The 19,877-nt window shown below is 38.6% G+C and overlaps 1 protein-coding gene across 1 annotated transcript in view; it reads right to left on the bottom strand.

The window, feature by feature from the left end:
* CFAP54 (cilia and flagella associated protein 54) overlaps positions 1–19,877 on the bottom strand; it is a 289,571-nt gene that overhangs the window by 177,258 nt on the left and 92,436 nt on the right. The window contains exons 24-32 of the mRNA XM_027855802.1: positions 16,660–16,796; positions 14,390–14,537; positions 13,162–13,317; positions 10,872–10,994; positions 6,301–6,444; positions 4,402–4,513; positions 1,825–1,914; positions 1,155–1,281; positions 385–490 (exon numbers count right to left, since the gene is read on the bottom strand). Of these exons, the coding sequence (XP_027711603.1) occupies positions 385–490; positions 1,155–1,281; positions 1,825–1,914; positions 4,402–4,513; positions 6,301–6,444; positions 10,872–10,994; positions 13,162–13,317; positions 14,390–14,537; positions 16,660–16,796 (1,143 nt within the window). The remainder of the gene's footprint in view (positions 1–384; positions 491–1,154; positions 1,282–1,824; positions 1,915–4,401; positions 4,514–6,300; positions 6,445–10,871; positions 10,995–13,161; positions 13,318–14,389; positions 14,538–16,659; positions 16,797–19,877) is intronic.

Consider the following 19,877-nt stretch of genomic DNA (forward strand, 5'->3'; position numbering starts at 1 on the left):
GGAAGGAAGGAAGGAAGGAAGGAAGGAAGGAAGGAAGGAAGGAAGGAGAAATTCAGAACTAAGCTTATTTACCACGTCAACAAAAGAAACACTGCTATGTATTATTGTACATAATGATAATGTTATACCTACACTAGTTATAAAAGTGTCACTTCAAGAAATATATATACCTATTGTGAATTTAAATAGATTTAGCAACTCTTCCCTTTTGATGTTGCAAGCTATATTTTATTTTATTTTCAAAAGCAAGTTTTATGGTAGGAAAATCTTTGGATTTTCTCCATTGTATTCATAAACTGCTCTTAGGACTAAATAAAGGAGAGAATTGTTGTTCAAGTTCTCATTGTTTCTTTTAAAATGAGAAAAAAAAGACGTGAGATTTACTTTTTGAATCTCCATGGCAGTTGCCTTGTACTTCTTTGGGTCTTCATTAGCTGAAGTACTGTCTGTACCTGAAACTTTCTTTATTCCAAGATAGTTGTCATTTCTCCTAATACAGAAATAAAGTTGTCAATTCTCTTAATACAAAAAATAATACGTTAGTCACAATCTAAGGAGTTAAATTAGGAAAACTATACATGTCTTGTTGATGTATTCTTATAAATATTAAGGCAAAATGATTGCTCCCAAAGTATTCTGATCTATCAGAACACACAAGGAATTTGACTGGAAAGGGATTATGGGCCTAAAAAATGCCACCAATCATTTAATTTATCCAAGGAATTTCAACAGAAATTAATAGACATTCAGCTATTGTACTCCTGGTCATACAAATTCAGTGGGCTATAGAAAGATTTTTACTACTCAAGAAGCAAGGATGAAAGTTTGTTGAAAAATTATATATTATTAGATTATGTGTTATTATTGCATTATATTATTTATACATATAAATTAGGCATTATTAGATTATGGATTATGTGACGTTATGCATTAGCACAATGTCTAGTATATATTAGGCATTTAATAAATGATTACTGAAAATAGAAAAAAAGCAAATGAAAATCTCTGAATTAATTCGTGGCTTCAACATCTTGTCTGGGAAAAGGATTTCCTTGTTCTGGTGATCAAACATTAGTTTGCAAGATCCACAATTATGACCCACAAGAAAAATTCAACAAAAGGGTTAGATTTCTCAATATTGACATTACAAGTACCTTTTTAGGAAGTTTTGAACAGTATATGACATGTCCACCACATAGTTAAATTTCTCTTCATGAATACATTTTGTCATAACTTGAACAAAGAATTCCAGAAAACGAGGTTTATTCTTGAATTTCATTACTGTATAAGCAATAGAAGTCAACACATCATTATGAAACCATTTTGTTGATCATGAGCTACTTTATGAATTTACTTTTTAGATTTCTCATTCTGCAGAAAACCTACAAGAGTAAATGACTTAGGCGATACTCTGTCTGAGGTCAAACAAGCTGTTACTTTCCATCATTAACTTTCTAAACACATCAATGAGATCAGCCCATGAAAAAATACTCTTAAGGATTTTATTCACAATATGATTGGCTGAAGGAGGTAAGAAAAGGATGCCTATCCTTTGAATCAGCTTGATACTTTTTGTGAGAAATTAAGCATTGATGATGCTAAATATGATTTAAAGACTATTGGAAGAAGATTGTAGAAAGGCTCTTGTTGGTGCCCAGATGCTCAACAGCAAAAGTCATTATCAAAATGTGACCCCATGGAGGCCCCCCAAGCCTTTGCATCTGGTATCTGTTGGCCACAGTCCCTTCTGTTTAATGAAACCAAGAGCAAACCCAGGAATGTTAAGCCCACAAAATGAATGATAAGGAACCAAAAGGTATTTACCTTCTTTCGTGGCACCTCTGAGTGTCCAAGTTAAAATTATAGGGTAGAGAAAAAGGGGATCTTCTGCTCCTGTGAGTTCAACATAGGGATCTAAATTCAATCAAACAAACAAACATGAAGTTGAATATTCTAAGTAATACAAAAACAAAGATGGATAAATTATGTCTTGGGGTGACAGAGAAGAAAAACTCAGGTGTTTTCATTCTACATAATGTGCTTTAAAGTATAATCTTCTATCATGAGAGTTTTGGAGACAAAGAGAACCCAATGAGTTTTTCGATAGTAAAATCTATTATTTTCAGAATATCAGACAGTCTGCAGTTATATTAAGTGAAATGTTTTAAGGAAATGTAGTACCCTGTTCAATAACAGATGTGTATAACTGAACACAAAACATAGGAGCCCCAAAATTATAACACTTTGCTTAACATAGATTTTAAGCCCCAAAATTATAATAACATAGATTTTAACACAACAAGGGAGAGACAGTGTGACCCAAAGAATAGAAGACAGGACATGGAGCCAGGAGAACCTGAAGTCGAGGCTTAGCTCTAGTATTTACTTGCTAGGGGGCTACAGGCAAATCATCTATCCTCTCTCATCTTCTGTTTCTCCGTCTGTAAAATGAGGGTAATACTATCTGTGGTACCTAACTCACATGAATGCTGGGAGATTCAAATGAGATATGTGTAAAGAGCTTGATACACGTTAAAAGGCTACATAAGTGCCATTTACTATAACTGTAGGAAAAAATAAGGCTTTATTGTACCTAATTAGAATTTTATTTTATTTATATTGCAACTGTGATTAATTCTTATTTCTAGAATGCAATTAATTTTTTAAAATTTTCTTTTTTCAATTAACAAGCAATTATTTTCTCTCTCTCTCTCTCTCTCTCTCTCTCTCTCTCTCTCTCTCTCTCTCCCACCTCCATCATGGAAAAAAAGAAAGAGAAACCAAACCTGTAACAAATATGCATGGTTAAGCAACACAAATTCCTCATCGGCCATATCCAAAAATATATGTCTAATTAAATGCATTATATTTTCAAGGTGTTTTTATTTATTTTTATAGAGTATAATGAGAGCAAAGGCTCTGGGTTCTTTGACGACTAAGAAGAGGAGAAGAGAGAACACTGGCTCCAAGTTTAACTTGAAAAGGACGATAGACAGTGGGGGTGGGGGGGGGCGGGAACAGGAGTTCAAAGCTGTGACTTCATTGCATCAAACTCCCAGGTAGGGAAGCTCCTTCCACTGATGAGGACCAGCAACTCCTTTCTACCTCCCCCTTTAGTCAGCTGCCTGGGGGAGGAAGAGGTTGGGTAACTTGCTTCTGGTCACACAGCCAGCAGAGGTCAGAGACAGAATTTGAACCCAGATCTTCCTGCCTCCAAGGCTGGCCCTCTAGCCACTCCATCCACCATGTCAACAAATGAAGGAAGAGAAAAAGACAAAAGAAGACAACTTGGAGAAACAGGTCACTGAGACGCAGTCCAGTCAGGCACAGAAGACACGACGATTGAGTGGGCCCAGAAGGAGAATGACAGCCATGTGTACCCATGGTCACACCTCTAACGTACTGGGCACCCAATGCACACAGTCCCTTCCCCAGGGGCTCGCTGCCTTCCCAAGGCCAGGTGAGTTCACCTAAACTCTCCTAATGGCTGCTCCAGCCCCACAAAAGTAGCTCAGAAAAGCCCTCGTCCCTAGAGCGTCGGTTCCATTTCATTCCTTCACACCCTGTTAGAGGCTTAGTGTGCCGTCTGGCAAGTCCACAACTCTGTTCTGTTCAGGAAAAAAACAAAATTCTGCCCCCTCCAAATAAGACAAATAGAGTACTGAATGTGGAATCAGGAGGACTCATTTTCACGTTCAAATCCAGCCTCAGACTTTACTAGCTGTGTGACCCTAGGCAAGCTACTTAATCCTGTTTGCCTCAGTTTCCTCACCTACAAAATGAGCTGAAGGAGAAAATGGTTAACCACTCTGGTATCCTTCACCAAAAAAGAAAACCAAATGCGGTCACAAAGCGTTAGCCACAGCTAAAATACCTGAACAACAAAAAGTACTTTATAAGCATTTATTTTTTATCTTTTGGCCAGATAGGTGGTGAAGTAGATAGAGTGCCAAGCCAAAAGTCAGAAGACTCATCTTCCTGAATTCAAATCTGGCCTTTTCTAAGCTTTATAGATACTTACTAGCCGTGTGACCCTAGGGAAGTCTCTTAACCCTGTTTGCCTCTGTTTCCTCTTCTGTAAAATGAGCTGGAGAAATAAATGGCAGACGACTCCTTTATCTTTGCCAAGAAATCCCCAAATGGGGTCATGAAGAGTCAGACACAGATGAAACAACCAAGCAACAGAAACGTTCAGGACTGGGCTGGGGACCTTGGCCTGCTATCAGATGAGAACAATCCCGGTCATTTTTCTACAGTTTCTGTTCAAATAAAACCCCTTATGTACAGTCCCATTGCCCAGTGCCCTTCCCAGATGCTGCTCATTGATGTCTTTGATGAGAGGATCCCTGAATATGAAAAGAAAGTAAAGCAGAGGCGCAGGGAAAGCAAGAAAGCTCTTACTTTGTTTCGTCAGTTTGAGCAGCTGCGTTTCCATGAGGTTGAGTTGTTCACTGATTTTGTCCAGCATGACAATCTGTCCCTTGGACTTCTTCACTTTCTTAGTGGGGATGCCCTATGACCACAACATTGCAGAGAATTAGAAACGTCAGTCACACTCTACCGCTAAACATTCTGCCCCCCCCAAATAGAGAACATATCTTCAAAATCTGGTTTTTGTATTTCGCAAATGAAATTAAGACTTAGGAGGCTACAATGTACATAGCTTAACTCTATCGATCTCCAGCTTTTAGCAACAGGGGAACCCTTCACCTTAAACAAAGATTTGGTGGTATCCTTGCAATAAAATGCTTTCAAAATGACTGATAATAATAACACTAAATTATAAGGCTGATTATTCAAAAGCTTACATTTTCAAGTCATTTTTTTCTAAGCCTAACAAAATTAGAGATAGAATTTTTAGATTTGATTGCATGCCATTCATAAGTGATTTCTATTTGAGGTCATGAGTATGAGAGCTCACATATTCTCCTTTAAGTGACAATGTGACTAATGAAACAGAGAATACTGGTTTATGTAAATAGAGAAATGAAAAGTTGCTTTTTAAAAAAAAACATTTCCTGTTCCATTCATAAATGCCTTCTTACAAAACAAAGAGGTAAGAAAGCACTTTGTGTTTCTGTCTTTTCGAAATACTTGATTTTATCCAATTTATCCAATTAATCCAGTACCCATGAAGGGTATTGATACAGAAAAATAAAATTTTAAAAACTCAAATACAGACATCGGCTATTTTACACACCCTTTGCCAAAAATGGACCAATGAACTAATGGCCCGATCTGTCCCAAAACTTATTGTGTGCTTTTGATGAGTGATTCCAGGCTAAGAGGCCAACTTCTCAATCAAGTGGCCAACTCTGGCCAGTTCAATGTATACTTTGTACAGGAAGAACACAGACAACAAATTTAATGACACCGGTGCATGTCTTTGTTCATCATTACAGCTTGTTTCTTAACAGAAACCCTCTGCTTAAGGAAATAGCTTACAAGAATCAGTTGTCCAGTGTGAAAGAACTGGAGAGCCCAAATTAAGTTTCAGTAATCCAGAGTGAAAATGGTCATGCCTAAGAGAATTGACAACAGGTCTGCTATTGCTGTTCTCACTGACTCTGCTGGACCTAGGGTACTCAAGAACTGAAAGACATACCCTTTGAGGTAATTTCATTTAATCTCCCATCCAATTAAAAAAAAAACAAACATTCTTCCCCATCCCTGACATAGAGGATAATCAGATCCTAAATCAAGAGTTGGAAGGGACTTTGGAGGCCATCTGGTCTAACACCTTCATTTTACGGGTGAGGAAACTGAGGCCCAGGTTGATGACAGGATCAGAGAGCTAGAGCTAGTGCTGAAGGAGATTTCTGTAGCATGGAAGAGTAGAAATTGCTACAGGTTTGCAACGTCATACTGAAGCTTGGCTTTGCCACTTACTATCAGTGTGATTTTGGACAAGTCACTTCATTTCCTTGGGCCTCAGTTTCCTCACTTGTAAAATGGTCTCTAAGGTCCTCTATACATACACGCACACACATATAAACACATGCATATATGTGTGTGCATATATGTAGAAGCATGTGCAGATTATATACATACGTGTGTACAAAACGATGTATATAGATATGGATACGTATATATGTATATATACGTGTGTGTGTGTATATTTATATCTGAAACCCAAACTAAAAATCAGCATCCAGTTTTAAGAAGGAAAGTTGCCCTGTCCATATTATATACATAATGTATGTTCAAACTATTACCAGCATTCTCCCAACTATCACATGTCCTGTATAAACACCCAAGAAAGCACCTGTATGAAGGGAAAATGGAAGATAAAACAATCACCTCCTCTGTCACATCTTCTTGCTCATCATCACCAAAGGAAGCTTTACCGACATTTGAAAATAGCCCTTGTGAGGTGTCCAGCAACTTTTTCCCGAAATTTATAATTATCACTGCAAGGTCGAATTCCTTCCAGGAACGCAGCACCTGAAAAAAAAAAAAAACAGGTATTAATTACCTTTGAGGGATGCACCTGGATCTTTTCAAGTAACATGCATCATTTTCTTTTTTTTTCAAAACTTTAGAAGACCCGTGAATTTTGGAAGTGTGAGAGCCCACTGGCATGCAGTGATGACATGTTTTAAAAGATCAAGTTTACTGACAAACACAAGTTGTCCAAGAATTCAGCCCCTGATTACATTTGTCGACAATCAATGAAAGCTAATCTGTATGACTTTATGGAATAGAACCTCATTGAATGTTTTTTATGTCCTTGAGCAGGACACATCCTTCTGGACTCGATTCTGCTAAAAGTAATCACTTCTATGGGCCTTATTTATATGGTGCTTTAAGGTATGCAAAGTACTCACTTCCAATTTTTATCTCATTTGATCCTATAACAACCCTGGGAGACAGAAGAAATTATTATCCCCATTTTACAGGTGAGGAAATTGAATCAGAATTTGGGGAATGTGCAAGGTCATAGAGCACAGGGCCTGAAGTCAGGAAGACTCATCTCCCTGAACACAAATCTGACCTCAGACACTTCTTAGCTATGTGACCCTAGACAAGTCACTTAACCCTGTCTGACTCAGTTTCCCCATCTGCAAAATGAGCTGGAGAAGGAAATGGCAAACCACTGCAGCATCTTTGGCAAGACAACCTCAAATGGAGTCACAGAGAGTCAGACACAACTGAAACGAATGAACAACAAGTAACAACCAGGGTCACAAAGTTGATGAGTATTTGAGGCAAGCTTCAAATTAAGGTTTTCTTGACTCTGAGATCAGCGATATCATCCAGCTGCCTATTCATTTTGTAAAGTTTTAGGGAGAAACGCTTAGTAAAGACTTAGAAGGTAGTATGAAAGGGGACTGCCTAATTCTCCTCTGCATTTCAGTGAAAATGCAAAGCTCAGACACACATAGGGAGATAATGCTTCCCTGTTGCAGAGCCTTAACCTGAACCCCTGCACCAGACTCCTTCTCAGACTGAAAAGGGGATGACTGCCTATAAATTGTGCTAGGCAAAGTGACTGGAGAAGACGTCTCTGAGCTTATCCCTGAGGCGCTGACGGGAGCAGCATAGACAGAGGGAGCTTTCTGTGCCACTGGGAAAATTCCTGATGACATGCAAACCTAAGAGGATTCACCCAGAGTGCAAATTTTCTTCCTTCTATTCCATATCAAACTATGAAGGAAGGACGTCTTCAAGGGCAGGTGAGTACAGATTGCCAATCACAAGCTCATTATGAAATGGGCCAATCGTGGAATTGTTGAATCATTGTCGTTAACACCAGTTTTAGGAAAGTTGAGGCAAACAACAACCAATGCAGCAAAAAAACGTTTTATGCTAAAAGGCAGAGATTAGATGATTTCTATTTCCCTCACTTGTTACTTGCCAACATTATCTGGGGCCTGATTTTTATGACATGTGGTATTCTCTTCCCCCTTACTTTTAGCATGTAGTAGTGAAAGGTTGTGTGAATGTTGAGGGAGATTTCCTCTTTAGATGAAGTTCCTGGGGATTTCACTGTGTGTGTGTATTTGTGTGTGTGTGTGTGTGTACGTATGTATATACATATATATGTATATATGTATATATATACATATATATATATATAAAATGATATTTCATGTATCCACCAAGGATAACCTGTGATTTCATCAGTATTAAGAATTTCTGGATAAGAAAATTCCTAGTCAATATCCTTCCTGAAATTTTTAGTCCTAGAGTGCTGCTGAGGGCACAGAGTCACACAGAGGAGAGATAGAACCCAGGGCTTTTTGGCTCCAAGGCCAGATCTCTATCATCTATTCCACACCTGCCTCTCAGTAGCTAAAGAAGAGAAACCAATAACAAGGCATTCAGACTGAGCATTCCCAGAATGTGAAAAGTGCCATAACAAAATTAATGAAAAAATTAAAGAAGGTGGATCACAGGATTGCCCCTTCATCTGGAATTCTAGCAACTTTTCCAAAATCCATTGCCACTTTGAAAGGACAATTTGAGAAATCTAAAGAGGATGACAATTTTTTACATCCTTGAAAATGGAAGAAAACCAAATGAGTCCCAACTGGGCTTGACCATTTTAATCTTCCTACAAAGAACAAGGCTCCAAGAAGGGCCAAAGTGGGTCTAGAACAGAGGTATCAAATATAAGGTAGCTACAAGCCTTATGTGGCCCACAACACTCCCAAGTGTGGCCTGAACCAGACTGAAATGTAACTGGGAAATATTTAACAAAATAAATAAAAAGACATTAAGACATAACATATTTTAAAACTACATCAATATATGACCCATGGGGATCCTTGTGTGCTAATTAGTGTCTATTCATGCAGAAGTTTTAATTCCGTGGTCTATAATGAGAGGCAACTTAGCATAATGAATGGAATACTAGACTTGGATTTAGGATGACCTGGATTCACATGGTGCCTCTGACATTATCTGTGAAACTATGGGGAAGGCATTTAACTTTTCATAGAATGAGGATAATAACAGCTATAAGCATCTCTCTGCAGGGTTGTTTTGAAGCTCAAGTGAGATAATCATAAATAAACATCAAGCACCTACTATGAGCCAGGCACTATACTAAGCACTGGGGATACAAAGAGAGACAAAAGACAGTTCCTGCTTTCAAGGAGTTTACTAGGTAATTTGTGTAAAGTGCTTTACAAACTTAAAACATTATACAAATGTCTGCTTTTTTATGTATTTGAAACCTTTTGTGGAACAAGATCACCTTCACTTTGAGAAAGATAGAGAACTTTATACACTGTGCCTCCATAGTTTCCGATTTAGCCTGGCCAATTTCTAAAGCTATAAAGTGCAGAAAAGGTGCCAAACTCCACTGGTAGGGGGAGTTTCCTCGCTGGGAGCTCCCTGTATCAATGAGATCACAGGACTGGAAAAAAATAAAGTGAGAGGGAGAAGAGGAAGGATAATCAGACCTCTTAAACTCAGTCCTTTGCTATTCTGCATAACCACTATATTAAGCAAGATGATAGCAGTAAGACCAAACAGATATAACTGGTTCTTGGTGGGGGGGAGCACCTGAATCCTCCTATCACGAAAAAGTAACATTTCCTGTCAAAATTATTGCTTCCAACAAGTTTCCTGACCCATGTCCTCCCTGCTGTCTCCTTCTTCCCTCTCCCCTTCCTCTCTTGCTTCTCCCACAGGAGGAGAGATATCTCTAGAGTCCAGAACTCTTATCTAACCTTCTAGTACAAGGGGTATTCACTTTTTTGGTGTCCTGGACCCCTTGAGTGATCTCATGAAGTCTATGGATGCCTTCTCAGAACAATGTGCTTAAATGGGGGCAGCTAGGCGGGCCAAAGCTCATCTTCCTGGGTTCCAATCCAGCCTCACATACTCACTAGCAAGTCAAGTCACTTAACCTCTATTTGCCTCTGTTTCTTCATCTATAAAATGGAGATAATAACAACACCTGCCTAGCAGGGTTATTGTGAGGATCAAATGAAATAATAATTGCAAGACGTTTACCATAGTACTTGGAATATAGTAGGCGCTATATAAATACTAGCTATCATTGACACCATCATCATTCTCATTATTAGCGCAGCATCTACATAGTAGGTGTCACATAAATGTTGGCTATTATTATTATCATTGTTATATGCATAAAATACAGATAATTAGAAAGGAAACCAGTTATATTGAAACATAGTTATGAGAATATGTTTTAGAAGTGTGTTGATTCTAGATTGAGAGCCCTCGTTCTAGACAAATGGTGTCAAAACTCAAAAGGAACAGGTCCCACTAATGCTTAAGTCCATCTACTTGTCTTGCTTTAACTCGAACCACACACTAAGCCCAGTTCTGGGCATCAGGAGAAGCCAGTTCAGCACCAAAGCCAGGCTTATGGATGGACCCCCTCCCACTCCTGCTGCCCTGCTCCAGCCTCTTGCCCAGTATTTCAATGCCCAGATTCAGCATCCCCTGGTCAGTTTCTTCACCAACTTCCATCTACAGTTGGGACAAACAAGTAGATTATGATCATAGGGAATATAAGAAGATATTCTCAAGATTACAAGCTCCAAAAAATCAATCTGTATGCTTATATATAGTGCTGGTATTGACACGCAGTTATCATTTTTAAAACATGAACGTTTTACTTGGAAAAGTATCACAAGATCAGCTGCATCTTGTCAGAAGATTCATCATTTCACCCTGTACATTTTTTTCTCTTTAATATTCTATCTAGAAGTAGGTCACTTGGACAATGTCAGAAGCATTTTAATCAGATTGTTTGATTTCGTGACAGGAAGTGTCATTTGTTACACTTTGAAGAACATCACGGGATCTAACTGCACCTTACAGAAAAGATTTCTCATTCTCTCAATGTGTTCTCAATTCTTGGACCCTGGGTCACGTCACCAGATGAGTACCTTTGCTGTGTAATAAACAGAACACGCAATCATATGCTGGATACTTTCAAAATTCCCCATCTGTCTCCTGGGAAAATTAACATTTGGGATTTCTTGCAGAACTACCAAACACTTAATTAGGATCTGAAAAACAAAAGCATGGTGTTATAAAAAACTCCATATAAAGATCATCTGTAAACAAATGTCCTACTCAACATATGCAAATTGTAAAGCCCGAAAATGGGAAATATTACACTGATGTTGTACATTGAGAATTGTAGGTTTTTAAAATTAAATCAATTCAGTATCATAGCAGGAAAATCAACCAGTAGCTCAGTTTTCCTTCTATAATCTTTACTTTGCATCTTGTGACCCAAGAACTCACATTTTATTATCAAGAACCAGTGGCAGTGAGGGAACACCATCGCAGAGCCATGGCAGCAGATCGACAAGAGTCATGATGGTAGCCAGCCAATGAAGCTCTCTGAGAAGCTCACTGGCTAGCCCCTCTGATGAGCTGGACAGCATAGCCGGAGTTAAAACTTTAACTGGGGCTTTACTTTGTAATAAGGACGCTTGTGACATCCAGGCTGGGCCACCCTATTCCTGTCAGCAGACTTTGTTTTAAATAATTAAGAGACACACCACAGCAGGACTTTTGAAGGCCTGCCAAAGCTAGACACTGCCAACTACTGGCTCTACCAGTATGGTCGAATATGTCCACTACTCTCACTGGGCTATCACAGTGATTTGACTGGACCCCGACAACTTTCCTGGATAGAGACAGCTATTACTATTTGGTCTATATTTTGATACATTTAGTTTCCTTGTGATCCTATACAAGGTACTAAATTTATTTTCTCTGATTCCAGAGGACTAAAGTCGGGGATGCCAAGTAGAAGCTGCAGAGAATCAGATTTTTGGCTCAACATAAGGAAAATCTTCCCAACCATCAGAGGTGTCCAAAAATAGAATGGACAGAAAAAGTGATTTCTGAAATGGGAAAAATCAATAATCAATGCCTTGAAATCTTTGTTCTGTGATCATGTGTCAGCTATAACCATTAGGATAAGAAATAACTATGTGATGTACAGTAAAGACATAGTTCCAGGTAGAAAAAACCTATGTATAACCAAACTGTGATGTAGTGTCAGCAAAATTTCTGTGTTAGTTAACCTAAGGAGTGTGACTGTAATCATTAGAAGGAATGTAACAGTGTCACTGTAATCATTATAATAGCGTGTGACTATTAATTGTCTTGGCCATTATCATCTTTATATTAAAATGTAATTGTTTACTCTGAGTTCCTTGTGGAGAAGGACCTCCTTTTTCACAAGAGCCTGCTTGAGGTCAAAGAGAACAGATCTGCCTAACAGCAGCCTTTTTTTCAATCAAACAAGAATCAAGAAAACTATAAATATTTATGAGTCCTATAGGTTGGGTCTCAGACTATACTGAATGGAGTACAAACCACTACCTCCGCTTTCTTAAATAAAGGTGGATTTCTTTGCCCAGAAAGGCTCTCACTTTCTTTCTTTTTTTTACTGTTCCCCATCTCTGAAGACACAAAACAGAGCTGAATGACTCCTTTTTGGACCATTTGTAGGAGGGATTCTTGCTCAGGCATTAGCTAAATTCTTGATCACCTCTACAATCCTCTCCAGCACTTCAGGTTTCATGATCATATGATCCTCCAAACCTTAGGGAGAGGGCGCATTGTCGGAGTCATAGTCTCCTCTACTCTCAGGATGCCATTTTGAATATCAAATTGGTTGAAGCCCTCCTCAGACCCCCTGCACCAGCACTCTCTATTTGCTAGACTGGAGAAGTACCAATTCACAAGGGACTACAAAGTACATTCAAGGACATCAAGCCATATTTTGCTTTGACTCAGACCTTGATTTACCCAGACCCTCATAGCAGCCTGTAGTAGAAACCAATCTCTCTGGGTCTAGCCTGAGCACACACAAGTATGCCTTCTTTCAATGGAAAAAAGTGATACTACATGGCAAAGAGCTATTTGTGGTTAAGGTAAAATTTGAAGTCTGGGAAAACCACATGGGAGGAATTCAGAATGCCCTAATAATCTATACATGGTCCTATGTGTTAACTCGCCACATGGCCAAGGGCAAGTCACTTCCTGCCTCAGCTCCTGGACGTTTTTCCCTCTTCCATTCTCTCCATCCTTCACTCCATGCCACACACCATCACCAGGCTCCTTCCTGTTCCTGGCCAACTTTCATCCTACAAAGGAGACACTACCTCTATCTCCCCCCACCAAAGACATCTCTCCATCATTAGCTGCTCTTACCTGGATTGCTGGCACCAGAACAATATTGTGAAAGATTAGAGGAGCCAGGAGACCATAGCACTGAACGACAGCTTGTAGGGAATAACTCAAATCATTTAAGTGGGTACTAAGTTCAATTGCCACTAGCATTCTCTGACATTCTGCTAGTCTGACAGCCTGTTTAAAAAAGGGAAAAAAAATACATTATTACTGAACCACAATATCTGCTTCTTCAATCGCTCAACTCCAAGGAAAAGAAGAGAGCCTAGCAGTTCAGTAACTCCTTAGTTGTTGTTTAGAAGAAAAACCAAATTTGGGAGCAGCCAAGGACCGCAAAGGGGCACAGTGCTGGATTTGAACTCAGGTCTTTCTAACTCCAGGCCCAGTACTCTATGCACTGCACCACCTAGCTGTTCAAAAGAAAAAAGTGTAATTCAGTAGGGACTAGAGGATGATGTTTAAGGCCAGGAAGAAACAAACAACAAAAATTCACAATTTCCATATGGGGGTAAATAAAATAGAGAGAGAGAAAGGCACCCAAGGGTCATGATCAGCTAAAATTTTAAAATTTTAAAAAACATTATTTGATTGTTAAGAAGTAAGGATTAGTAAGCTGATTTTCTTTTTTTCTTTTAATGGGTTTTTATTTGTATCTTTTATCTTTAAATTGCCTTGATTTTGCCCTATATCTTCTTTCCCCTCCTCTCCTTCCCACAGGGAGAAGGTTATTTCTTATAACAAAAGGGTTATAAGATAAAGGTTATTTTTATAACAAAAAAAATTTTTTTAAAGAAAAAAAGGGAAGAGAAGGAAAAAAAAAGTCAGATCCTTCTTTCCTCCATTTTCAGAATTTTCCATTAATTCTAGCAGCTTCTTGACTTTTCCTTCATAATCATTCTTGACTACAGTCAACAAATCTGACATTATATGCAGTGTTCCAAACCAATGGACTCCCATCTCTCCAAAGGAGTGGGAGGAGGGGGTAATGCCTTCTTCCATCTCTTCTGGGAAACTGATTTTCTTATTTGCTGGAACATAAGCCTATGAGACCTGCATGTCCAGTAAACATGGTAGAGCAACTTTGTCCCTGACCATTCTTGAGGACTTATAGATTAGAAGCTTTCTGTCCCAGAAGTGGCTATGGTTGATCATTGTTGGGTTAAATGGTGGAACTTCAGGCTACAAAGAATGGAAAACCAAGGTCATTTTTCACATTAGGGACATTGTGCTACCATTTGAATCTACTTACTTGTTGACAGGTGAAAACCTCATTTCCCCTAATGGCGTCACAGAAGAGCTTTTGTTCCACAATATTAATGCTACTCATTACAAAAACACATCTGAGGAAATGGTATAAAAGCACTGATGAAGACTCTGACAAGGTATCTGTATATAACCTACAAAATGCAAAAGCAAGGAGAGGGTGACTACATGGTAAAAACACAGCCTGAGGGGAAGCTAGGTGGCACAGTGGTTAGAGCACCGGTCCTGGATTCAGAAGGACCTGAGTTCAAATCCGACCTCAGACACATAACACTTACTAGCTGTTTGACCCTGGGCAAGTCACTTAACCCCACTGCCTACCCAATAAATAAATAAAGAAAGAAAGAAAATTTTAAAATAAATAAATAAAAGAAAAAAACATAACCTGGTCCAACATGTATACTAGGTTAATGATGGCTGTCAAGTATCAGATTTCAACAAATACTCATTGGGTATCCACTACAAGAGGTCTATGTTGTGTGTAAGACACCTGTACTGGGTGACAAACACACAGCCCACTTGACTATGTTATTTAGAGAACCTTCTCTCTCCTGTGAACAAACTCTTCCATATCCTTCAATACTCCTTCCACCTCCTAAAAACCTGGCTGTCAATGACATATCTTTCAATGACACTCTCCAGACATATGCAAAATCCTTTGCAGAATTTGGGGAGGAGGGAGCCTATAGGTGGTGAACTTTTCATATAAGCGGTCCAGGTTTTGGATGGATTGCTCAAAATCTATTACTTGTTTCCTATTCTTCTTCCCTGAAGCAGTAGAACAAGAGGGGAGCTGGGCATACCTTTTGCTGCTTTCAGATGTTTGTTTCTCATTCAGTCACCTCTCACCTTCCTAATCTTGCCATCTGTATATTGCTCATTTCCTTTTACTATTCTGATCTCAGTCACTTGCTACCACACTAACTAATCCTTCCCCAGCTTCCTCAATGACGTCAGCACCTAGGTCATCCGTCTTCCACTCCATCTCCTAACAACATCCTCATGATTCCAACATCCATGTTGAGTCCTCTACCATGCCAGGCTCACAGGTCCATGACCTCCAGTCACCTGCAGTGACTTCCATTTCCATCCCATTTCACAACCCACTTATACAGTAGCACTGAGACCTCACTCCACCTGTGAAAGGCTAAGCTGCAAACTTCTCTGACCACAAGTTCCTGTTCTTCAGCTCCTCCCTCTCACCTCCTCCATAATTCCCACTGGCCCTGCTCCTTCTTCCTGAAATGATCTCTACTCTCTTGACAACTCTCTCCTTCTAGTCCATCTTAGCTAGGCATGCTTCACTTGTCTTCTACCCAGATGTATCTGTGTGGTACACTGTTGCCCTAGAAGTCTCTGTCCCAGTGACCCTCTCTCCTTCCCAAACCCCAACTCTTCCATTTTCTCTGTCACCCAGGTCTTCCTGACTCCAAGGCCAGCACTCTACTGCTTCACCACATTGCCTATCAAAAGCCATTAGTTACTCTTATTACTTTACAATTTGCAATTCAATTATGAGAATGAGAGTCAGGCAAGAAGTTACCTCAACAGCTCTTTGAATTTTAAGTCTTTTATATATAATTGTGGACTGAGATGACATATGTACCTACTTAAAGGCACAAAAGTTATCAGCATGCCAGAAATCACATTTCACCTTCTCCTGGACCATCCCTAAAGATAAATGGTAGCCAGGAGGGGGAGAAGCAAATATATCCTACTTACCCTGGTTTCAGGTCCTGGAGACCCAGTCCTTGGAGCTACTTAGAAGTAGGGAGAAAGTAATTGTTTCTTTGTCACCTTAACACAAGTCTACCTAACCACAAAACAGCCTTCCTCATCCCCCTCCCTGGGGTTCCCAGAAACATATTTTGCATTTTCTGCCACATTAGGCATTATTCTCATTAATATTTAATGATATTTTGATACTCAGATGTCCCCATTTGACTTTCTAATGCTTCTCCATGCTTCGTGCATTATTTCTCATTCTCATAATGAAGTTTCTAACAAAACAAGTGTCTCCTTGGAATGCATATATAATAGATATAACTGCTAATTACATAAATATAACTGCCATTGCAGATATTAATTAATACAAATATAACTGTTTTCCATATGTAACAATTATTGTATGCCAAATATATGCATTAAGAAACATCTTTAAAGTTAAAATTACAATAAACCACTGAACAGTCTCATCCCAAAGAATGACATCTACAATAGCTAAATCTATATTTTAAAAAATATTTTTCCAATTACCTGTGTGGTGTAATAGTTAACATGCTGTTTAAAGAAATAATGGATGTATTTGCTGGAGAAGGAGTATAGACAAAATAATCCCAAACTGGTGCAAAGGCTTTCTTGGCCAATGAATATTTACCAATTTGATAGGCAACCTACAAGACAAGGCATATTTTTTGAAATATGATATTTTAATTTGCTTCATGAGCACAGATAATTAAACATAACTTCTATGTCAGTACTATCAATCCCTAATTTCAAATATAGTTTTTTTAGTTTGCTACTCTTCCTCAGAACATCACAAACCATGGTAACTGTGTCAACTGGCAAGAGAGACTAACACGTTTTAGAACCTCTTTCATTCCTAAATTACATGGAAATTTAAAATCTCTGAAAAGATATTTCAAATCCTCCTAAGCAAAACAAAGATCACATCTGAGCCAAATTAATTTCATTTCCATCTATCTCTGCAGTACATGGCATATATTATAAATATTGTTATAATGAACAATCTGTTCCAAGAGAAACAATCATATTTCCCAAACCAAAAGTATGAAATATACTTCATTCTTCCCTGGCTCTGACTGACACTTTAGGGGCTTTCATACAACAAAGGAAAAAGAGCTGAAAAGAGAAAAGAATGAAAGAGAAAAGCTAAGAAGGGACACAATATGCCTTATGTTTAGCACTTGGAGTAATCACCATATCCCCATATCCACTTCCCCATGACATTCTAATCCCATTACTACTTGGGTAGGGCCCCAGACAGTATATCCCAGATAAGCATCTAGAAACTTTCTCAACTTTAATCCACTTTCCTTTGCAGTCAATGAAACCTACTGTGGCTTAAGCAGGACCAAACCCCAATGCCTTATAGTTTTGAATAGCACACACAGATCACCTGCAACTCAGAAGAAGACCATGCGCTCCAGCATCCACAGACTATATAGCATGTCTATGCTAAGCCAGCCAAGGACCAGACTCACAGATATCTCAACCCAGCAAATGAAAGACCAAATAACCAAATGTTGTGAAGCCAGGGTTCCTCATAGAGCTAAATTTGTAATGACTTGTGCTCTTCAGTCAAAGCTACTGGAGCCTCAAAACTCTTCAATAACCTTCACTACACTGAGATGAGGTTATCCTACGCTAACTAATACTAGTTGGTTCATATAAGTAGCACTTGACTGCCAACTGGCCTGGAGAGGTGGAGCCACTGTCCTGTCTAAAAGTAGCCCTCAGGAATCACCAATGTGAATCTGAGGCAATTAACTTTCCTGGGGTACCTAGGCCTCAGAACACCTTAGTCTCTAAATGTTTCAGCACCATGGTCAGCAGTCTGCTACAACTCCTGGTTTCTGGCATTCATAGCTGCTTATGCCCCATTGGCCCCAAACCTTTCTGAGTATGAACTCTTTTTAAGAGGAAACAATTTCCACGGACACCCCAGATGGTAGCTATTTCTCTCTTAGCTTTGTGTCATCTGCAAATTTGTCTTATCTCCACCCCCCCATCCTTCCTCTCTTCCAGATATTACGATATACGTCAAAGGCAACCTCTATCCCTATGAAATATCATCTTAACAGATTCAGCCCAATCTTTAAGTCTATCAAATTCTTTCTGGATCCTGACTCTGTCATCCAATTTGTTAGCTACATCTCTCCTAGCTTTGTATCATCTACAAATTTGATAAGCATATATCATCTTGGGCTTTGAAAGAGCCTAGGATGAAGGACAGAGCTAAGGCATTCTCCATGCCTTTAAGAGTTTCTTACAAAGTAACATTGAACTATTAATGACTCTTCTTTGTCTCCTGCCATTCAACCAGTTCTGAATCCACCTCATGGTAAACATTCATTGGCCTTGACTTTAGCACTCTATTTTATCCATAAGAATAACATTATACCCTGATGGACTTTAGCACATACTTTGCTAACACTAAAGTACAAGACATAGAATTAGCTTTATTTCACAGATAAACTGACACTACATCATTTTATATAACTCAGATCTAGAAGGTGTCAGAAATCATTCAATCCAACTCCATTATTTTACATGTGAGAAAACTGAGACCTAGAGAGGTTACATGATGTGACCAAGGTCATACAGGTAGCAATACCCGAGGTGGGTTTTGAACCCATCTCTTCTAACTGTAGAGCCAATGTTCTTTTTAATACCACATTTCTGATTGTGTCTGATTTTACTATTTATCTAAGATCTTACTATGTAGAGCCAAGGCTACATTTTCAATTGCCTACTTTTTACATCCTATTGTTCAGCCACCATAGAATTGTGTTTATAATGGAGAAACATAAAATTATGCCCTTGACCTGAAGAATAAAGCTAAAGAGAAATGGAGACAGAAAAGGGGGCAATAAAAGGAAATGCAGAGCAACTGTACAGTTCATAAAAAGCTCCTTAACAATTTCCAGGATTGCACTAATTAGTCACTCTTAAGACAAACAGAGAAGCACTTTAGATAAAATCTGATGAAGAATCACCTGACTTTCCTAAAAGCCATCAGTTAATACTGAGAAAAAATGTGAAATTAACTCTGAAAGGTAATGACAGCCATTAAGAATTGGTAAAATATGAACGCTAATGCTACTATGGAATTGATGCCAATGAGCTAATTTTTAAGTTGCTAAAATGAAAAAAGAAAGGGAAATGGACAGTAGAAATTTCACAGAAAGGATTAACCAATGTACAACAACTCCCATGAAAAGGAGAACAAAAGAGCCTTAAAATAACCTTAGTCAGAAAACACATAATTTACTTGCCAAGAGAAGCAAGATGGTGGCTAAAGCCAACCACTGGTTTAGAATGTAAACTTGTTTGTAAAATCTTATAAAGATAAAAGATGATTATAAGGAGTATTGCTTCAAGAATCAGAGAAAAGCAGCTTTTAAAAAATTTAGCAAGGGATCCAAATAAGAAAATCATCCCAAGGATACTTAAGGACAAAAATGGAGGGATGATAAACAGAAGAAAAATGGAAAAGATCTATAAAAATCTTTAGTGCCACCACACCTGAACTCTAACACCATGGCCCCAGAGGTGTTTATAGAAGTAAAAATGGCATTAGAGAAAACAAATCTGAGGACAGCAACTGGAATTTTTCAAGTATACTCAGAGAAGATCATGTTGGAAGCAATATAATTGTCAGGTTTTTGAGGGATTAATTCATCAAGTAGCTGAAGAAGAGAAAGAATCAAAAGACCTGAAAAAACTAAGAT

The sequence above is a fragment of the Vombatus ursinus genome, unplaced genomic scaffold (assembly GCF_900497805.2).
Source record: "Vombatus ursinus unplaced genomic scaffold, bare-nosed wombat genome assembly UNPS02011334.1, whole genome shotgun sequence".
NCBI classification, from domain to species: domain Eukaryota; kingdom Metazoa; phylum Chordata; class Mammalia; order Diprotodontia; family Vombatidae; genus Vombatus; species Vombatus ursinus.